The sequence below is a fragment of the Trichosurus vulpecula genome, chromosome 4 (assembly GCF_011100635.1).
Source record: "Trichosurus vulpecula isolate mTriVul1 chromosome 4, mTriVul1.pri, whole genome shotgun sequence".
Classification (NCBI taxonomy): Eukaryota; Metazoa; Chordata; class Mammalia; order Diprotodontia; family Phalangeridae; genus Trichosurus; species Trichosurus vulpecula.
The window spans coordinates 284,194,871-284,213,576 of NC_050576.1; the positions used below are offsets into that span (position 1 = coordinate 284,194,871).

The following is an 18,706-nucleotide window of genomic DNA, read 5'->3' on the forward strand; positions in this document are numbered from 1 at the left end:
GGTCTTGATGCTCTCAGCACCAAGATTATGAAGGGATTCTCCTGAGCACTCTGTATTTAATTACTATCTTTGATCCAGTATCAAAGACTTTAACACTTGAAGGACCAGGTAGGAAAATTTGCTTGGTTCTTTGAGGCATTCTTAAATTCCCATCCTTCCAGTTTAACTGAGCCCTGAAGACAGGGTTGTAAGAAGCCCCAGAATGCAGAGTCAATTTGGAGCTTCAAGAGCCATTGAAGGAGCAGAGTCCCCCTTTCAGAATCCTGTTTCCAGATTAATCTTTTATCCAGCAGTTACTGAGCATGGGCAGAATGACACTAGGCCTGGTTGAGGCAGAGGGAGCCAAGAAAAATATACAGAACCATAAGATGTGTCCCTTCCTTGGAGAAGACTACAGTCTAACTGAGGAGTGGGACTAGAACACACGTGATGTAATTAAGCAAAATTTAGAAGAAGGATCAGTATAGGCTGGGGTGGTCAGGAAAGACTTCCTGGAGGAGGTGGGCCTGAGCTGGTCCTCAGGATGAGTAGGATTTAGAGGGGGGAAAGAAGAGCAAGACCAGTGGGGGAAACAGCACCAGCAAAGGCACATAATTATAAATGGGCATTTCCCATGTGAAGGACAGTTCATACAGGGATGGAATGGCAAAGATGAGTGGTAGAGTCCAGGGATGATCTTGCCCAACTCTTGCATTCAAGGAGAACCCTTTTCCCAAGTTCAGATGAGAGATTTCCAGGGGGAAGAAATGTCCCCAGCTTCCCTTGCTGTCCTCTATCAGCATTTACAAGTCTGACTGCAGGGAACACCCTCATTATGTCTAACCTTATACTGTTACAGCCTTAGCCCCTTGGATTGGGACTGTCTCATTCTTTGTACTTGTATCCCCATCACTTAGCACAGTGCTTGGCACATAGTAGGTGCTTACTAAGTACTTGTTGACTGATTTCTTCTTGTTCTAAAATTAGCCGGTCACAGTCCTTGAAGATTCACAGGTCCACGGATATCTGCAGAGTGTGTGTGTGTGTGTGTGTGTGTGTGTGTGTGTGTGTGTGAGAGAGAGAGAGAGAGAGAGAGAGAGAGGGAGAGAGAGAGAGAGAGAGTAATGGTGTAACACTATCTACATAACCCTGGTAGGACTGCCTACCAGGCTGTAAGCTCAGTGAGGCCAGGGCTATTTTGTCTCAATTGTGCATCTCACCAAGCACCTGTTAGCACTTGGAATACAGCAGGTGTTTCATTAATGCTTGCTTAATTTGATCTCATACCCTTTCCCCATGCTCCTGGGCTTCCAGGGAGGCCACCTGGGTCAGCAGGCTTAGCTGGGAATCCTTCTTCCTGTGTCTTCCCAGGCAATGAAGTTGGTGACTAGAAATAAAATGAGCTGCCTTGCATGGCCACAATCAAGGATGCGGGTGTCTTGGTTGTCTGTGCCTAGGGCTGAGCCCAGTATTCCCTAGAATTATCAGATCATAGATTTAGAGCGAGAAGGGAACATAGAATCCATTCCCTTCATTTGACAGATAAAGAAAGTGATATCCAGAGTTTAAGTGACTTGCTTAGTCATACATAGAATGGGAAGAATAAGATTTTTGGAGTTCAGCTAGTACAACCCACACAGGCAGCTCTTGGCTGAACGCTAAACAGCTAATATTTATATAATAGTGTAAGTGCGCTGTCCATGGTCCTTATCATTTGGTGGTCATGACAATCCAGTGAGGTAAGTGCTGCTGTTACTCCCATTTTACAAATAAAGAAAGTGAGGCAGAGTAAATGACTTACCCAAGGTCCCACGCTAGGAAGTATATTAGGCAGGATTCAAGTCCTGTGTTCTTACTGTGCCCCACCTAGCTGCCAATCATCTGCCCTTAACCCATCACCCAGTACACAGTAGGCACTTAATAAATGCTCTTGCCTTGATCCTGGTACTCTTCGACACTCTTTCTCACTGCGCCTGTCGCTCTTTCTCTGCAGGGGGAGCTGCTGAGTCCCTGTCGCTGTGACGGGTCAGTCAAGTGTACACATCAGCCCTGCCTGATCAAGTGGATCAGCGAGAGGGGCTGCTGGAGCTGTGAATTGTGTTACTACAAGTACCACGTCATTGCCATAAGCACAAAGAATCCTCTGCAGGTAAAGGTCCAGGAGGCGGTGCCACAGCTCTTTTCCCCAGATCCCAGGGCCCCTCGGAGGGCTGTGGACATTCCTGGTTTGGGGACAGAAGAAATAGACTTGGTCCTCACACCCAGGCTGGTTTGGGCTTGTTTTCAGTTCAAAGCCCTTTCTTCTAACTGGGCTTTCTGCTTCTCCCTTCTCCCTTCTTTACTCTTTTTTTACATTGCAGCCACAATGAATCTTTCCTGTGCACAAATGTTGCTTTTTTGCTCAAAACTTTTCAGCGACTCCCTACTACCTGCTAAGTAAATTCCAAACTCCTTCAAGACTCTCCAAAATATGAAGTCACTTTCCTAGTTTTTTTTTCTCGTAATACTACCCTCCATATGCTCTTTTTTGTCTCCAAAAATCTTTCTTCTCTCTTCTCTTTCTCTCCTCCTTCCTTTTCTATGCTTCTTCCTCTCTTCTCTCTGCCTATCCCCTCTCTGTACCCCAATTCTTCTCTCCCCATCCCTCTCCTTGATTTCTGTACCCCCTTATTCATCATTACCTATCAGCTTTCTCTGACTCATGTCATCTCCATCTCTTCACCCGTGCCAGCCTAAGGACCCCAGTCAACCCCTCCTCCTATCTCTAATTCAACTCATGTTTATTAAACACCTACTATGTGCAGAGAATTGTGTTGGGGAGATACAGTGGGATGTACTGTCCCTGCCATAAAGGGGATAACAGGGGAAATATTATACATATGCAAGAATTATGATTCCAAATAATATATGTTCTGTGCATGAGAGGGGCAAATAAAGACTTAAGATGCCAAAGGAATAGAAAGTTAATTTGTGACTGGGAGAATCAAGCAAGGCTTCATGGGGGAAGTAGCATTTGAGCTGGACTTTAAAAGATGATTAAGGATTCAATGGAGTGAAGGGGTGAGAGATGGGTACAGAAGGCATTCCATTCATGGGAGACAGTATAAACACAAGTCTGGAGGCACTCTGCACACAGTAGGTGCTTAATAAACATGAGTTGAATTAGAAATAGGAGGAGGAGGTTGACTGTGATCCTTAGGTTGGCATGGGGGAAGAGATTGAGGTGACATGATGACAGGGAATGACGAATGAGGGAGTATAGAAATCAAAGAGAGGGATGGGGAGAGAAGAGAGAAGAATTGGGGTGCAGAGAGGAGAAAGGACAGAGAGAGGAGAGGAAGAAGCACAGAAAAGGAGGGAGGAGAAAAAGGGAACAGAGAAGAGGCAGAAACAGGAGAAATAAGAATTAGGAGAGAATAATAGAGAGATGAGAAGACAAAATGATGTGAGGACAAAGAAAAGGAGGGGAAAGGGAAGATTTAGGGATAGACAAGTGAAAAGACAAGAGTCAGAGTTAAAAAGAGGAAGGAAACTGACAGCAGAAAGGGGTGAAGATAGTATATGTTTTACCAAGCAAGACCTTCTTCTTAAGACCCAGTGGAAGGAGCCTTGACCTTGCTGCCCAGCTCTCCCCACCCAGATCCCATTTGCCAAGCCCTGGCACATCTATGAGAACCAAATGAGTTGGCAGACCCCAAACACACTCGTAAATTCCCCCTATCCAAAGGCAGCTCTTGGTGAGAGGCATCCACATAAATAAAGTGATTTGCTTCTGAAAATACCACTGCACATGCATAATTAGCCAATTAAGCTGCCACATAATTAATTAGCCAGTGCATAAGTGAGGAAGGGAGCATCAGTTGGGAAGTTAGCACGGTTGGTGTGTATTTCTCTCTTCTCTCTTCTTCTTAAGGGGAAAAATGCAAATGGCCTGTTTGGGTTCCAGGGAGCCCTGAGAGTCCATTACCAGGGGTGCTGGGCCTGGAAGGAATAAATTCCTGCTGCAGCCACAGAGCAGCTGGACCAGCAATTCTCCATGGCATGTTCTAGTGCCTTCCTGAGTCTTGGCAAGAGGCTGTATTGGGGTACAGTGGAAAACCCAGAAGTCCTGGGTTCAAATCCTACCTTGGATGTGTGACCAATGGGTACCAATCCTTGCTTTCAGTTTCCTTATCTTAAAAATGAGACATTTGAGCTGAATAGCCTGTGAAGTCCCTCCCAGCTCTAAATCTGTGATCTTTGACACTTCTTTCAATTGTCCCCCTGCAGGAGTGGAACAGGATAGTGTGTTGGGGCTGAACTTTAGGGGATCTGAGAGAATTGGGGGAGGATATTACAGAGAGGGTACAGGAGGAACTCGGGTAGAAGAGGACCTAAAGAAAGTGTGTTTAATGCATTGCATGTAGGTTATAAAATGACTACAGACACAAAACTTCCAAAATTATGTGCACTGCACCACTATTTCCCTCCCATTTCCCCAGCATTTATTTACAAATCTTCAGTTCAGTAGCAACACTAAGCCAGTGGATTCCAGGTCCTCTGGAGACAGTCCAGGGGCACAGGGCTCTTCACCCAGGTCCCCTTGAGCCTCAAGTAGCTACGTTAACCCCATTCAACTGACTAAAACCTTGAAGAAGGGTTGGATCACAATTCAGGATACCCCTTATAGATTCCCAAGAAGCATTTATCTACCTTTAGACTGTAAGTCCCAGAACCAGTCTGGGCTAACTCTTCCCTAAGGGGCCCAAAATATCATATCTATGCATCCTAGAGCCAGAGAAGTCTATTCAGTGGTTTGGCAGTATTTTGTTTCTGAGGAACATCACATAACAGAAAACCCTGGACTGGGAGGCAGATGACCTAGAGTCAAGTCTCAGCTGTACCAATTTTTCAGCTGTGCAACCCATGCCAGACAGATTGCTTCTATGGGCCTGTTCCCTTATCTGTAAATGGGGAAAGGGCTCAGAATCAGGAAGACCTGTGTTCAAATCCTGCCTTTGACACCCACTGGAGCTGTGTGAACCTCTCCACACCAAGGGAGGCAGCTGCCTAAACTGCCTTGATGGAGGAGTTCATGTATATTGGTAGAGGGAGTTTCTTATTTCAGTGAAATACCAGGTCTGCTTAAAAAAAAATTGAGGACCGTAAAACTTGTCCTAACCACCTCCCCCTGCAGGGCTATTGTAAGAAACTCTTTTGCAAACTGTAAAGTTCTGTATGCACCTGAGTCATTAATCTTCCCTCCCATCTGGGTCCCTGCCATGTTTTCAGCTGGGAATTCCTAGAAGTTGGATAGCGCCTGCTTTGCTTGCCTTGGTGCATGCAAAGGTGGGTAATTTTCACCATCCCCGAAGTGAGAATCTCAGCAGAAGGAAGGAGCCCGGCAACCAGGGAGCGTTCTGTGGGCGGGGCACAGCTTGTGGGCCGTACTGCTTACTGACGTTGGTTCCCAGCAATGAGCCAGACAGGAGCCGTCAAGGGAGGCACCAGGCACCACTGCTCAGTTCCAGTGAGACAGTTTCTGTCTCGCAGACTGGGAAGTGGGATGGAGTGGGCCTTCCTGCAAACAGGCTGCAAAGTGGGGGATGGGAAATTAGAGCTAGGGGGTTCCAATCCTGGTGCTGCTGCCACAGTGCTGTGGAACCTCAGCAGAATCCCTCTGTTTCTCTCTGACCTGCAGCCAGGCTCATGCCTTACAAAGAGACTACCCAGTGGGACTAGAAGCCCAGTCTTTGGAAAAGGTGTTGGGGTCCAGTGAGGGAAATAGGATGTGTATGCAAACAATTATAATGCAAATCAGACAATCAGTGGAAAAGAGAGATTCAGACAAAGGGCCAGAAGGAAGGTGATGGACATATCCTGGAGCTCCAGGGCCAAGGAGACTTCGTGGAGCTGGTAGGATAGTAAAATGTCTCCTAGAGAACTGTCGCGTCAGAGGATTTAGATTTAGATTTACAACTGGACAGGACCTTTGAAGTCTTCTAGTCCTCACTTCCTCCCCATTCTGCAGAGGAGGAAACCGAAGCCCAGAGAAGTTAAATGATTTGCCCAGGGTCATTGAGTTAGCAAGTAGCAGAGCTGGGCCTTGAACCAGTCTTCTGACTCCAAGACTAGCATTCTTCCACTCTGCCATTTTCCTAGTCTAATAGTCAATCAACCAATAAGCATTTATTCAGCAATAACAACTGTTGGTGGGCCCAGAGGGGCTAGGGCACTGTACTTTTTCCCCTCTGTCAAGGTAACCCTTCTGTTCTAGAGCCAATTCAGTGCTAGAGAAGCCTGGCCTCTAAAGAGAAGGGTTAGACTCCTTTTCTCATATCTGCTAGCTTCTTATGCTGTCACCCTGGTAGACCTTGGGAAGATTTGCTTAAAGCTTAGGTTTTGTTCTAGGGTCCCCCCAAAACTGGTATCAAGGGGGCACTCAATGTACAATATAAATCAGGATTGGGCCCAGTATTTATTTCCTATATACAAAAAAATGAGCACAAAAGACTCTCACAAACTTCATTGGACAACACAAGTTAATAAACTAAATAAATTCTGCCAGGAGGTTGAGACTTAAAACCATCGAAGCAGAAGGCATTTTCTGAGACTGTAGAATCTCTTTTGTTTTGTACTTTATCTCAGTTCTGAGCCATAGACCCTTTGAGCTGGAGTAATTGCCCTGATAACTTACAAAATGCAGCTGGCCTTGGCTGAGAACTGTTACCTTCAAGCCTGTTCCCTCCCATCTCAAGATGAGGGTTCATCTGGGACCTGACAAAGAAGCACAAAGAAGAGGCAGTCAGAGGCTCAACTCCTGTAGTTGAATCCCATCCCCATCCTACCCCCACTCTAGCTGCAACAAAGAAATTAGCAACATACAGCCAAGGTGGAGAAAGACCACTCCTACAACCTTCACCCAAAGACCTATGATGGCCCATGGATGTTCTAAGAAAGTCTGAACCAGGAGTGAAGTCCCTCCCTTTTAAAAAGTCCAATGAGTCATCGGTTCTTCCTGCTCAGTGGCCAATGAGAACATGGCGTCATCACTCGGAAAAGGACCTCAGTCAGAGTCTTACATGGCCAACCAGAACCAGCCAGGGGCACTGACATTCCCAAAGAACCCAATCACTGAGTGAGCACATGGAGTCTGCTGGAAGGGAGCAAAGAACCCTCTGTGTTAGCTGTATACCCCTCAGCCACTCTAGAACTGGATAGCTTTGTGTAGCTTTGTCTCTGAATGCAGAATGTTAAAAAATGAGACATTAGGAAAAGATCCATTTTGAAACTAAGTAGCTGTCCCCCAACTTCTTTCTGATTCCCTGTAGTTAGAGTGGAGAGAGATACTAAGATTTAGATCTTTGACAATGTCTTCAGTTATGCTTCAGAACAGGAAAAGATACTTCCTAAACTTCTACGGTGGAGGGGTCCATGTTGTACCATAGGGTATGCAGCAGGCCTCATACTATGGAGGATAGATTTATGTGGGATCTGATGATGAATTAACAGAATGATAGATATAATTCATGGTCCAGGGTTCCAAGGCTCTGGGTTTGTAAGAAGAGAGTTCATTCTTAGGGACTAACCCCTAAACTCACTTTTTGGTTTATTCTATCCCTACCCAGAGTTTACGCAGACAGAATCTGTGAATATAGACTGTGTCTGGGTTTCTACATATTTGGTCAAAAGGTCTCCCACATCCCATACAATCATCTGCAGGACAACCTTTATTCTATCCCACAAAAAAGTAAAGATGTGTAAGAGGATTCCCAAGCCTCCCTCTGCAGTGAGTCCCAATTTTTACAGGATCCTAAAGTCCTCTCTACTCATAATGCTCCCTTTGTGATTTGAATTCCCTTCAGAAAGGAAAATAACTCAGGACTGCTAGTCAGCAGCACCCCAACAATCCAAACAGACTCTTTCACTTCAAAGATACCTACAAACAATTAGCCTTATGATATTACCCTAGGACTTTGGACTACCTCTGGAAAGAAAATATGTTTGAGCTTGTTGGAGAGGCAACTCTCTTTCCATCAAATAACGCATGGCAACAGTCAAGTGCTTAATTGCTTTTAGCTCTGCTACTCTTAGAATTTATTCTAAAGAAGTGTGTGTGTGTGTGTGTGTGTGAGAGAGAGAGAGAGAGAGAGAGAGAGAGAGAGAGAGAGAAAGAAAGAGAGAGAGACAGAGAGAGAGAGAGAGAGAGATTGGGGAGGGGGGCAAAGCATAGAGAGAACCATAGAGAGACCAAGAAATTCCACTGATCAACCCCACATATCATCTCAAAGTTGGAGGGAACCTCAAGGGCCATCTAATCCAACCTGTACCAGATCAGAATCCTCTCCACAACATGCCTGACGAGAGCTTAGTTTGGGGACTTACTGAATTTCATGTGATGGAGGGATATTCTTAGCAAAAAAGGAGATACTTGGCAGATAGTTGGTGATGAATGGCTGGAGTTTAGAGGAGAAAGTTTAAGGCTGGATTGGTAAGTTATTTGTATCAAGGTGTTAATTGAATCCATGAAAATGGATGGAGGTCATGAGGGATTGAGTGTAGAGAAAAAAGAGGAGAGCACTTAGGACATAGTCTTTGGAGTCATCCAAATTTAATGTGTGGTGGCAAAAATGATGCCAAGACCAAAAGTATTTATAAGTCATTGCTGGTACTCAAAAGTAGCTCCAAGACCTTTGGTCTGCTCCTCTTAGCTCCCTCTTGCCTTAATTTATGCAATCTCAGCCTTGGTACTAACATTATAAATTTTGGGTCCTTGGCTAAGCAGAATAAAGATTTCAGTTGGCATGCAGGCATGCCTATGGCAGTAGTCCAGCCAAAAGCTTGTCTTTGATGGTGCTTCATCCATAATTATATTCTGTTTTACTCCCTTGGATCTTCCCTGAACTCTGGACTTTTCTACCAACACAGACCTCCTCTGGATAATTTTTTACACGTGGATATGGGGATTACTTGTGCTGTGGCTTATTCAGAAACCTGCAAATATATCAAATATTGCAATAAGCCAGGAAGCTCTGGTCTGAATGCCAGTGGATTTGGGAGAGGCAGGGGGTGGGGAAAGCTGTCCAAGCATCTTGCTAACCTCCTGTTCTGTCCTCCCCAGTGGCAGGCCATTTCTCTGACGGTCATTGAGAAAGTCCAGATTGCAGCAGCCATCCTGGGTTCTCTCTTCCTCATTGCCAGCATCTCTTGGCTCATCTGGTCCACCTTCAGTCCCTCGGCCAAATGGCAGCGCCAGGACCTCCTCTTCCAGATCTGCTATGGGATGTATGGCTTCATGGACGTGGTGTGCATAGGTGGGTCACTGTGGTTGGCTCCCCATTGGGCAGGGGAATAGATGGCTCCAAGGCCCAGAGACCAACAGCTTCTTTTGCAAGGGAGAGGGAAGTCTTCTTGGGTCTGTCATAAACAAGAACTGAAGATCTCAACAGGGTTGAGCCTGGGAAGCCTGGAGGTATTACCTAAGGGAGAGGCAAACACTTTCCACAGCAGAATAAGACCAGAAGTCTTGACTCCAAGTGCTGACCCTGTAGCCTTCAATGAGAACTAAAGCTTACCTGAGGAATGTCAGTCTTTTCCTCATCCTCCCACAAATATATAGTCACTTCTTAGAAGGAGAACTTATGAAGTTCTCTCAAAATTCATCCACATGGTATTCACATTCAACTAATAATATATGGCAGGGTAGTCTAGGTTCAAGTTCTGGCTACAATGCTTACTAAATATGTGACCATGAGCAGATCACTTTAACACTTTGGGCCTCAGTTTCCTCATCTGGAAAAGAGGTCATTAAAATTATATCAGGAGTTCTTAGACTATTTTGTGTAATGGACCCCTCTGACAGTCTGAAGCTTATGGACACCTTCTCAGAATAATGTTTTTAAATGCACAAAGTAAAATACACAGAATTACAAAGGAAACTAATTATAATGAAAGAAAAATGTAATTTTTTTCCCCTGAAATACATCCATAAATCTCTTAGGATTCTGTGGACCTCAGGTTAAGAATTTTTAGCTGGATTAGATGTTCTTCAAGGTCCCTTCCAGATCTAAATCCTTCTCTAAATGCATGAAAATGATGTCAACCACTAGGCCTCTTCCCCATAGATCAGTCCCTAATTCTTCCCAGATCCCTCCCAGAAGCTTCTACTCTTTCCTCCTCTGAGCTCTATTATGCCAAGTTGCTAGCATAGTCTAGAAGTACCAGTTGAACCCCATGTACATGTGCCCTGCCTTGACTGTAGCACTTAGGATCCTGGATACTATTTGTACATGTAGAGATTTTTACTCTTGTCTGAATTTTGAGGTAGTGATATGTGATTTGTTACTCTATCTTTTTTTTATTACTGTCTTCAGGGGTTGTCAGCTTGGGAGTTGGTCTTTTTCTGAAAGTAAAAAGAACAGTACTTCAGCAGGTCTCATACTTGGTCAACCAGCCAGAGGCCATGCCAGGGACCAGATTAAGCTCCAGGTGACAGCCTCAGTGGCTTTATATTTCCTCGGTAGTATTCTGCCAGAAGCAGCCACAGGAGCCTTTTGCCTACAAGATTTCTCCCTACTCCCTATTCAGTGTTAAAAGTAACATTTCTTCTGAAGGAAGGAGAATTATATTTCTAATGGACCTTTTAGTGTTGGGAATGCCAGGGTCCATCAGTCTGAGGCATGGGTTCACTGGAGAGAATGTTGTCAGAGATACAACTGTCTCTCACAGTTGTGCAAGGCTTGTGCACAGTTATTGTCACTCGGCTCTTCAGTGTTCTCTGGGCCCAAGATCTCAGACAGCTTGGAGCACAGCCCAAGGTACAAGACTTCTCCAGGGATGGATAAAACAGAAGGGAATGTAACACAAACACATCGAGAAAGCTGCAAAAGAATATCACCCCCCTCTTCCCAGCTACACAACTCTACCACAAGAAGGTTTCATTAGCAATTCCTCCCTCCAATGTGCACACTTCTCTAACAAGAACACAGTGGACCAGTCTCTTAGACTTTCTCTCTCTCTCGATCTCTGTCTCTGTGTTTGTCTCTCCCTCTGTCTGTCTCTGTCTCACTATCTCTGTCTGTCTGTTTCTATCTCTCTCTCCCTCCCTTCCTCCTCTTCTCTTCTCTCTCTCTCTCCTCCTCTCTTCTTTCTCTCTGTCTCTGTCTGTCTCTGTCTGTCTATCTCTCTGTTTCTCCCTCCTCCCCCCCATTGTATATGGAAAGCCTCAAAGTAAGAGAGAGGCTGGTATCCTTTTTTGGGCTTTGGGAAGCAGTTGCTGCCTTGCTGACCCATCCCCTAAATCAACTATCTTCTCTCTCTGAGAAGGAAGTTTCTTTTGGCAAGAGTGCCATGAAGTCATTTAAAGGTAAATGCCACCTGTGGATGGAGAGAGGCTGTCTTTTCCAAGAAGTTATGCCTTCACAAGCGGACTTTGCATTCTGGAACTGTTAATCTTCAAGTGATTTTCCTCATTTCTATACTTTTCTCTGTCTCCCTGTTTTTTTTTCTCTCTCTCTCCCTCCCTCCATATTTGTTACTTTTATATGTTTCTCATGTTGTCTCACTATATTTCCTCTGTCTCTCTTTATATAAGCAGCCCTCTGTCTCTCACTCTCTGCCTCATTTTATCTCTGCTACAAGCGCAGAGTGCCATCCATTTATGTTTCTCATGGTTCTTTCCTTTTTCCCCCCCTGTTGTTAGGAAAACAATTTCTGAGGATTTAGTATCCCATTGTGCCAAATCCATCTGGTCAGGAGGGGGCCCCATTCGGCCTCAGCAAGTTAGTCACTGCTTGAAGACAGTAGCTGAGCTGCAGAGAGAAGTGCAGAGGGACTCTAATTGCTTTCTCGAGTCTATTGAGTTGCCATCAGGAAGCATCAAGAACAGTTTATAGTCTCACTCCAATGCCTCACTCCAGCAGGGAACAGGCTGCTTTATCATTTTGTTGATTGCCATCAAATATACTCCAGTTACAGAATATGCCTGGGAAGTAGGGAGGGGAGCAGAGTTATTGTTCCAAATTTATAGATGAGGAAACTGGGGTTCAGGAATATTGAGTGATTTGTTGAAGACAGTCCAGGAACACAGCAAGTTCACCAGCAGCACTGGATACCCATTCCTGTGGTCTTTGAAGGTGATTGTGTGGCTGCCCTCTCTGCAGAACAAATAGAGGGTTAAAAATCCATAAGGAAGTAAAAATGGTTGAGAAATGAAAGGGGAGATAGTGTCAGGGGTGGGGAGGAGATAGGGTAGATGGGACCTATGAGAAGACTCTACCGATGGCTAAGATCAATACCCAATTTCAGTAATAACTGAGAGAGACAAAGTAGGCAGTCACCTAAGATTCAACCTCGGGGCGAGGGTAGAGGGAAGAGTATTATTATTTTTAGCAATGATTACAATATCTAGCATTTATATAACACTTTAAGGTTTACAAAGTGCTTTTCAAATATTATTTTATTCTCACAACAACCTTGGGAAATAGGTGCTATTCTTATCCCCAGTTTACAGATGAGGAAACAGTGGCAAATGGAGGTGAAAACTTGCATTGGTGGAGGGAGTGCTCATACCAACAAAATCATAGATCCCTAGAGTGTGGATAAAGTATAGTCATACTGTGTAAATGCACAAAAAATTGTGTTTTCAAATAGACTACATGATTTTTACTGAAAGGAATCAGGTCTTAGACTCTCTGTCTCTGTCTCTGTCTCTCTGTCTGTCTGTGTCTGTCTCTGTCTGTGTCTGTCTCTGTTTCTCTGTCTCTGTGTCTCTCTCTCTGTCTCTCTCTCTCTGTCTCTCTCTCTCTCTGTCTCTCTCTCTCTCTGTCTCTCTCTCTCTCTCTCTCTCTGTCTCTCTCTCTCTGTCTCTCTCTCTCTCTCTCTCTCTCTCTCTCTCTCTCTCTCTCTCTGTTTTTCTCTCTCTTTATCTGTGTGTGTCTATGTCTCTGTGTCTGTGTCTCTCAGTCTCTGTATCTCCACAGTGGTAGGTACCCAGTAGGTCCTAAATAAATGAATTTTGATGAATATCTGGGTAGTTCCCACTTGTCAGTGAGGCAATGTATTGAGTTATTTCTACTGCTAAGTACTTTATTAAGCATTATGTGTGTGGGGGGCATTGAGAACAGGGTTAAAAATAACAAAACATTACTCCTGCATTCTAGGAACTTACAGTTGTATGATGTTAGAGCTTCTCCAGATCACAGAAATTATTTAGTGCAACACCTTGATTTTAGCACTTCACAGAAAACGCAATCTGTTGCTTCCCCATGTTGTTACTTAGTTCCTTGTTTCTTCTCCACCTGCAGGGGCTATGTGCATGGTCTTCTTTCTACGAGACTTGTGATGCTTAAGAACTCCTCTTTAGCTAAGTGACCAATAAGTATTTTTAAGTGCCAACTTAAGCTTCAGATATAAGTTCCGTCTCCTACATGAAGGCTTTTCTCATCTCCAGATGCTGGTGTCTCTCTCCAAAAATTACCTTGTATTTATTTCAAAGATATATTCCCTACAAATTTGAAGGAGAAAATAAGAAACACGGAATCTTAGAGTTGAAGGGACTTAGTGATCTAGTACAACTCAGCCCTACATAGGAATCCTTTCTACAGCAACCCCAATGAGTTGTCATCTAGCTTTAACTTGAAGATTTCTAGTGGGACAGAACTAATAACTGAACGCCCCAAAGCATCCCAACACATATTTGCATGGTTTTAATTACTGGGAAATTTTTCCTTACATCCAGATTAGAGAGGTGGTAGTTTTGCTGCAATCTTTCCTGATTGGACCTGCTGGAGGTACAAAAACAATAATCCTGCCTTGGCAGTCCTGCTTCCAAGGAGTTTATATTCTATTGAGAGAAACATGTACATGTCTAAATAGGTACAACATACACACAAAATAAACATAAGGTAAATAGAGAGCAGTTGGGGGAAGAAGCACCAGCAGTTGATGGCTCAGAAAAGGCTGCATTTAAGAGTTGGAATGTGAGCTGACTTTTGAAGGGGTCTAGGGATTCTACAGTAAGAGGAAGGCGTAAGGAGGGCATATACTCCTGGCATCAAGGACAGCCTGTGCAAAAGCATAAGGATGGGAAATAAAACATCATTGGAGAGGGACAGCAAGAAGGCAAATCTGGTTGCATATTGTGCAAGGGTTTAAATGCCAAACAGAGGGGTTTGCATTTGATTGCGTCCAGCACTTAGCACAGTCGCTACCACATAGTAGGTGTTTAATTAATGCTTGTTGACTTGCTTCTAGAGGGAGCCACTTGAATTTCTTGTGCAAGGGAGTAACATGGTCAGATCCTGGTACTAATGCTTAATAAAGTACTTAGCAGTAGAAATAACTTAATACGTTGCCTCACTGACAAGTGGGAACTACCCAGATATTCATCAAAATTCATTTATTTAGGACCTACTGTATACCTACCACTGTGGAGAGACAGAGACTGAGAGACACAGAGACACAGACACACACATATAAAGAGAGAGAGAGAGAGAGAGAGAGAGAGAGAGAGAGAGAGACAAAGAGACAGAGAGACAGAGACAGACACAGACAGACACAGACACAGACACAGACAGACAGACAGACAGACAGAGACAGAGAGTTTAAGACCTGATTCCTTTCAGTAAAAATCATGTAGTCTAGTTGAAAACACAATTTTTTTGTGCATTTACACAGTATGACTATACTTTATCCACACTCTAGGGATCTATGATTTTGTTGGTATGAGCACTCCCTCCACCAATGCAAGTTTTCACCTCCATTTGCCACTGTTTCCTCATCTGTAAACTGGGGATAAGAATAGCACCTATCTCCCAAAGTTGTTGTGAGAATAAAATAATATTTGAATATATATATATATATATATATGCACAATACATACATTTACAGTGTTTACAATATATACTATATATAATTATATATATATATTATATACAATAAACATATAATAAAATTACCTTTGAAAACATTTTAAATCACATATAGTATCTTTAAACAGTTGCAGTGGGAAATGAGCTGAGGTCTCTCTATTTTTTAATTAATTTTTTTTCAGTTAACAAGCATCCATTTTGTCTTCAACCCATTCCTCCAGAGATCCACTCCCACAATGAGAAGGAAAAACAAAACAAAACCCTGGTAACAAATACACATAATCAACCAGAACAAATTCCCACATTGGCCTTGTCCAAAAATACGTCTCATTCCGTATCAGGCATTCATCAGCTCTCTGACAGGAGGTGGGCAGTATTCTCCCTCATCAGTCCTCCAGAACAGTGAGTGGTTGGCCATTACATTGATTAGAGCTCTTAGTGTTATCGTACACATTGTTCTCTTGGTCGTGTTAACTGCATTCTGTATCACTTTATGCAAATTTTCTCTGAAACCATTTCTTTTATAATTTCTTTTGGCACAATAGTATCCCATTACGTTCATATACAATGATTTGTCAGCCATTCTCCAGTTGACAGGCACTTAGTTTTTCATTGTTTGCCTCTATAAAAAGAGCTGCTATAAATGTTTTGGTATATATGGGTCTTTTCCCTCTTTCTTTGATCTCTTTGAGGAATAAGCCTAGTGGTCATATCACTAGTTCAATGCACAGTTTAGTAACCTTTTAGAAATAGCTCCTAAATGCTTTCCAGAATAGCCAGAACAATTCACAGCTTTACCACCAATACATTTCCCACCCCCTACGGCCCCTCCAACATTTGTCATTTTTCATTTTTTGTCAACTTGGTCAGTCTGGTGGGTATGAGGTAGCATTTCTGTATCCATAAGGCAATAATAACAAATGTAGATGATGATTGTCAAAATACCTTTGTGGTTCTGTACTGCAAAGTATATGAGACTCTCCACACAGAAGGTAGAAGAAGTAAACTATTTATTCAGACACCAGAGAACCAGATCCCATAAGTCATTTACCCAATCCATCAGAGCAGTAAAGCATTCAATACGTAATATCACAACATGGAGCCTCACCATCCCCAAACCTCTCTGACTCCCTGCTGGGGTCTTCCCAAAAACAAACTCACAGTGCAGCTAAGTCAGTCTGTTCAACTCTAACTATCACGACTGCAGCCATTACCATTAGAGCCATAACTGCTCGCTCGCTCTCTCTCTCTTTCTCTCTCCATTTCCTGTGACATAACTTCCTTTTCCTGTCAGGAAGCTCCTCCTACCACATGTGACCTAGGCTTCCTGTGGTAAGCAGGTCACATGGCCTATTAATGGATGGGAAAATCTTCAAATCTGAATTGCTACTACAACTTCAGAGCTGCTTTAATTTGCACTTTTCAAATTATTGTCATTTCTTGAGAACTGACTGTCTCTATCCTTTGACTATTTATCAATTGACAAATGTATCTTATTCATATAAATTTGAATAAATTCCATATATATATATAATACACACACATGTATGTGCATGAAATGAAATCTTTATCAGAGTAATTTGCTGCAAAGATTTCTCCCAGTTGACTAGTTCCCCTCTACTTTTAGCTATGTTGGTTTTGCTCGTGCAAAACCATTTTAATTTTATATAATAAAAATTGACCTTTTATCTTGCATGAACACTCCTATCCTTTGTTTGGTCATGAATTCTTCTCCTCCTCCTAAATGCAAAAACTATTTTCTTCCTTACTCCTTGAATTTGTTTATGTGACCTTCTACATCCAAGCCATGTATCCATTGGGAGCTTATCTTGGTATGTAGTGTGAGATGTTGGTCTAAACCTAATTTTTACCAGACTGCTTTCTAGTTTTCTCAGCAGTATTGTTGAGTAGTAAATCCTTGGCTAGAGTTTCTTGGAAAAAAGGTAATTTATCAGAGAGCAGATGGTTGAGGTGGTTGCTATGGAAACAATTGAATGTAAATTTTATTTTTAATTTTATTTATGTTTATTCTTATAATTTTATAATTTTACAGGTTTATTTTTGTTTTACTTTTTCACCACATCCAGCTAAGCTATTGTTCAGGGACAGGTGGAACCAGGGCTTCTATAAGAAGATAAGATGGGTAAAGATTTAGCTGGCAGGAAAATACATGACTAAAGAAAAAATACTCTTGAAAAAACTTGACATAGAAAGATGATTATATATTTTCTTCCCCAGGAATTTTTCACTCTAGGGTATATGTTCTTTGAGTATAATAGCAGGCAAACTCTCTTGTATTTAAATTGCCATTTCCCTCTGTCTGATTCTCTCTCTGTCTCTCTCTCTCTCTCTCTCTCTCTTTCTGTATCTCTGTTTCTCTCTCTGTTTCTCTGTGTGTGTGTGTGTCTCCTCTGTGTCTCTGTCTCTTTACCCACTTCTTCAGCATGTTTAGTTGAATTCCCATGAGTTAAATGTCCTTATGATGCAACTCCATCATAATTAACTTCACAAAGGCATGCAAAGTAATATGAAGTAAAGTAAACATGTTTCAGTTAAAAGTACATGCAAAATAAAATAATGTGGGGCAACTGCATTGCAAGATGAGAATTGGATGTACAGATGTTCATTAGCCCCCATGGTTTTCCTTGCTGCTTTTCCTGCTTCTCACTGTTCTCTTCCCCCAGTAGTTGGTACTGTCTCTCAAGGAGGTGAACCACAGGGAGGTAACCCTGAAAGTATAACCAGTATTAACAGTTCTTTCAGAATGAAATAGGCAGGACCAGAATGACTTGGGTATATTTGGAACTTTCTAGCTCTTTCAGGTTTGGAGGCATTCTGTGATATTTGGAACTTTCCAGTCTTTTCAGATCTACAGTCAGAAGGAATCTTGGCTATTTAAGACTTTTAGCCCTTTACTTCCTTTCACACAAATGAAAAACTTACTTTCTTTGAAAGCAAAAGTCTCCAAATTTTACTCTTGCTTGAGCTAGAATTTATCATCCTATGCATCCCCTCTTTTCCCAGATCTTGGTTCCTGTGTCTCCCAATCTCTCAATATCTTCTACTGAATCTTGAGTTCTGAAGGGGAACTTTGGTTCTTCTCCCCTCGTCTTCCCAAACACTATCTTCCTGCTGGGTTGGTCCATGCAATTAGCCCAGGGCTGCCTCAAGACTTCCCTAGAACCCAGGTTGGGGAGGGACAGAACTGGTGGCTGCTTTTATCTCTGGCGTTTGGGTTGGGGCCACCTCGCCACAATGACAAAGATTAACTTCCCAATTAAAGACGTATTGAGGAAACACAGAAAATGAACCATCATAGTAATGATAAAAGGCAATGTAATGTAGTGGAAAGAACTTCAAAGAACTGGATTCAAGTCCCATTGTTGTGATACTAGAGATTACTCCATCTCTGTGACTTGGTTTTCTTATCTGTGAAATGTTTGGATTAAAGTAGATGATCTCTGATGTCCTTTCCAGTCCTGATTTTGTGTACCATTGAAAAAAGTCAACTTTGATCCAGATTTTGAAGAAAGATAGAGGTCTGGGTTGGGGAGGTAAATGAGGGATGGAATTCCATTTGAAAGAATGTGCATAGGCAAAGGGATGAGATAAAGAAATAGTGTATACAGAGAGGAGAGAGCAGGTTTGCTATGTGGAGGAGTAATAAGAAACAAGACTGAATACATTAGAGAAAGTGGGAGGGAGTACGGCAGAGAAAAGAGAAGCCAGTGGGGAAGCTTAAGCAGAGGATTTCACGTTTGATGAAATAGTACCAGGCAGGATGGATTGGAGGGAGAAAGACTAGCAACAGGGAAATCAGCAGGGAGGCTGCTTAGATAGTCCGGCAGGGAGGCAATGAAAACATGGACTAGATTTCA

General features: G+C 42.9%; 1 protein-coding gene across 1 annotated transcript in view; it reads left to right on the forward strand.

Annotated features, from left to right (window-relative positions):
* The window catches only part of MARCHF4 (membrane associated ring-CH-type finger 4), a 124,981-nt gene that overhangs the window by 86,658 nt on the left and 19,617 nt on the right, over positions 1-18,706 (forward strand). Inside the window, exons 2-3 of the mRNA XM_036758004.1 lie at positions 1,973-2,128; positions 9,080-9,272. Of these exons, the coding sequence (XP_036613899.1) occupies positions 1,973-2,128; positions 9,080-9,272 (349 nt within the window). The remainder of the gene's footprint in view (positions 1-1,972; positions 2,129-9,079; positions 9,273-18,706) is intronic.